General features: G+C 38.1%; 1 protein-coding gene across 1 annotated transcript in view; it reads right to left on the reverse strand.

Moving 5' to 3' along the window:
- Positions 1 to 119: 119 nt before the first annotated feature.
- Positions 120 to 2,813, reverse strand: part of SARC_11016 (hypothetical protein) — a gene marked incomplete at both ends in the record, with an annotated part of 9,402 nt that continues 6,708 nt past the window's right edge. The window contains 4 exons of the mRNA XM_014294912.1: positions 120 to 235; positions 952 to 1,047; positions 1,894 to 1,975; positions 2,391 to 2,563. Of these exons, the coding sequence (XP_014150387.1) occupies positions 120 to 235; positions 952 to 1,047; positions 1,894 to 1,975; positions 2,391 to 2,563 (467 nt within the window). The remainder of the gene's footprint in view (positions 236 to 951; positions 1,048 to 1,893; positions 1,976 to 2,390; positions 2,564 to 2,813) is intronic.

A 2,813-nucleotide genomic window follows, 5' to 3' on the forward strand; every position in this document is an offset into this window, starting at 1 on the left:
GTGTGTGTGTGTGTGTGTGTGTGTGTGTGTGTGTGTGTGTGTGTGTGTGCGTGTGAGTGTGTGTGCGTGTGTGTGTGTATGTGTGTGTGTATGTATAACTCAAAGACGGTAGCACATACTTCGAACAGAGCGCATATGTGCGTTTGACAATGGATTCTTTGCCCCTCCATAGGTAGTCGGATATTTCCTGTGGCGAAGTCGGTCGCAAAGGCATTGTATCTGCGAACTCTGCGGGCTATTGCGTGAAGTGCCAAGCAACGTGCATAGATGTTGAGAACAAGAACAAATTCCGTCTTGTATGTATGTGTAGATAAATATAATTTTTACGCGTGTCTCGAATAAACACCACCGCGTACTTTGCTCGCAGATAGGCGTTTGGAGACAAATGTTTCAGCGCAAAATGTTTTTCATTTGTATTTCCAAAAATGTTCAAGTTGAAAACACATCAACAATACAACAGAAACGATTGGACGAACACATCATACACGCACGACACACCACAACCAATTTAAACCCTGACAATACGTATACAGACTGACCACAACAGATACAGCACAGACTTGAAGATGCGTATGCTTAAGCTGTTTTCTTGATTCCTATTGTGATGAGTGAATTGTGACCTTGCATAACAAAAACACAAAGAGGAATATCTTCATGGTATCCAAAGTGATGGATCAAATTTTGGGAATGCTATGCAACCACACCCGCATATTGATTAAAAAATAATGTAGGATCACGTCGCAGACATACCATGATCAAGAATAATTATGGATACACTTAGAAAGACTGACAATTGCCGGCTTAAAGTTAGTTGGTGATTCCATTGACATTGTGATGAACCGATTGCGGTGATGCTTTACAAATGCACGCCCACGAACAATCACGAACCATCAAAATTACACCACAGACAACGCAAACGAAGCAACGGATATAGAGGATATAGACTTATACCTGCTGGCGCAGAATGTATTTGATCTTATCCAAAGTGATCGCCAAATTCTGTTCTCTATTGCCGTGCACGCCGGCGGCTTCAACTCCCGCGGATTCCTAGTATTGTATTTTTCAAATATCGGGCAATGATGCCAAATTTGAATTTTAGGGCACCCAAATTATAATTTCTGGTTTGAAACTAGCGATTGAATTAGTGATTCTCGTGGAAACCTAGTGCGTAGTATGTACAGGAATATACAACCTGTATATAAATATATATGCTTGGGAAGAACATACGTACAAGTTTGCATTCCTATTGGCTCAAATTTCAGTCAAGTGAAATATTTTCTAAAGCTCATGTTATAATATATGGACAGCACTACATGAACGAGTATGTATTAGTGTATGACCAATGACAATAGTAAAAAAACACTACTTATCACAAAAATGACAAATCAAATCTCGTATCACAGAAACAACAAATAAAACTGCCTATCATAAAAACAACAAATAACCTGTTTAAAACAAAAACAATGATTAAATTGCTTGTATTAAACGAAACAATGATTAAAATTGCTTGTATTACACGAAACAATGATTAAAATTGCTTGTATTTAAACGAAACAATGATCAAATTTGCTTGTATTTAAACGAAAACAATGATCAAATTTGCTTGTATTTTAAAAGTAAATAAAGCTGCTTATAACAGGCGTTTCTACGTACAGCTTCAAGCGAGTTGCCTGCTCCATACTGCAATTACATTTGATAGGCACGGAGTCTCTTGCACATCACACCACAACAGCTCCAGCACGTAGCGACAAGAGATGATAGTCGTATACCATTGGCAATAAGATAAATACATACGAAGAGGCCCATAGAATTGTTAGTATATATATATATACGTGGTGTCGGTCGAGGTAGAATAATTTACGGAATAGTACGCACGATTAATACCATACATACGAGAGTGTAGGGATGGCCGAAATCGTCTTTGAAGTCCGCTGTCAGCACATGGGGCATCATCATTCTCTCGTACTCAATAAACCTGGTTGAAAAATGGTACAATTATCAGGTAGTTAATCTTCGGGAAATGGGAAAACTGGGTTGGTAAAAAGCAACTCGCAACAGTCTATATATATTCCGGATGAATGTACAATATCTTTTTTGTTGTTTTCGACATCGCAATACGACAATGACATATTCCCATACACTGCACAATATGTGACCCTCCGTGCCAAACGCACATATATGTGCGCATCTATATCCGCCTGGGATCATTCTACCTGGGACCACACAGCATCCCATAGCACACGCACTCCAGAAAATGAAAATCCAAACGCAGAATATTGGGTGAATATCGAACACAACCCAACTTAACCACAGCGAAGCAAACCATACCCAGACCCAGCATGAAAGTAGAGACCGGATTCAATAGAAATAAATTGAGAGAGAAAACATACTTCAGGATCAAACTTGCCCATTTCTGCAGCCAATCAGGACAACCAGTAAGTACACTTGCATTGAAATCGTGACTTGACAGTCTCTGCCTGTCGTCCTCTGTAAGCTCTGGGCTTGAACAGGCCATTAGAATAGCCCCGGTGCGATCACATGTACTATGGTATTTCGCCAAAATCTGATCGATTTCGGGTAGCGTATGATTATAGGACGGATTGTAGGTCAGTAATCTACATACTTTGAATATACCGCATGACCAAGGGGTTTGCAGAATATGAATATACACGCAAGTATATGTATATATATATATATATATATATATATATATATATATATATATATATATATATATATATATATATATATATATATATATATATATATATATATATATATATATATGTAGTTAGTGTAGTGTGTAGTGTGTG

This window comes from Sphaeroforma arctica (assembly GCF_001186125.1).
Source record: "Sphaeroforma arctica JP610 unplaced genomic scaffold supercont1.1489, whole genome shotgun sequence".
Lineage (NCBI taxonomy): Eukaryota > Ichthyosporea > Ichthyophonida > Sphaeroforma > Sphaeroforma arctica.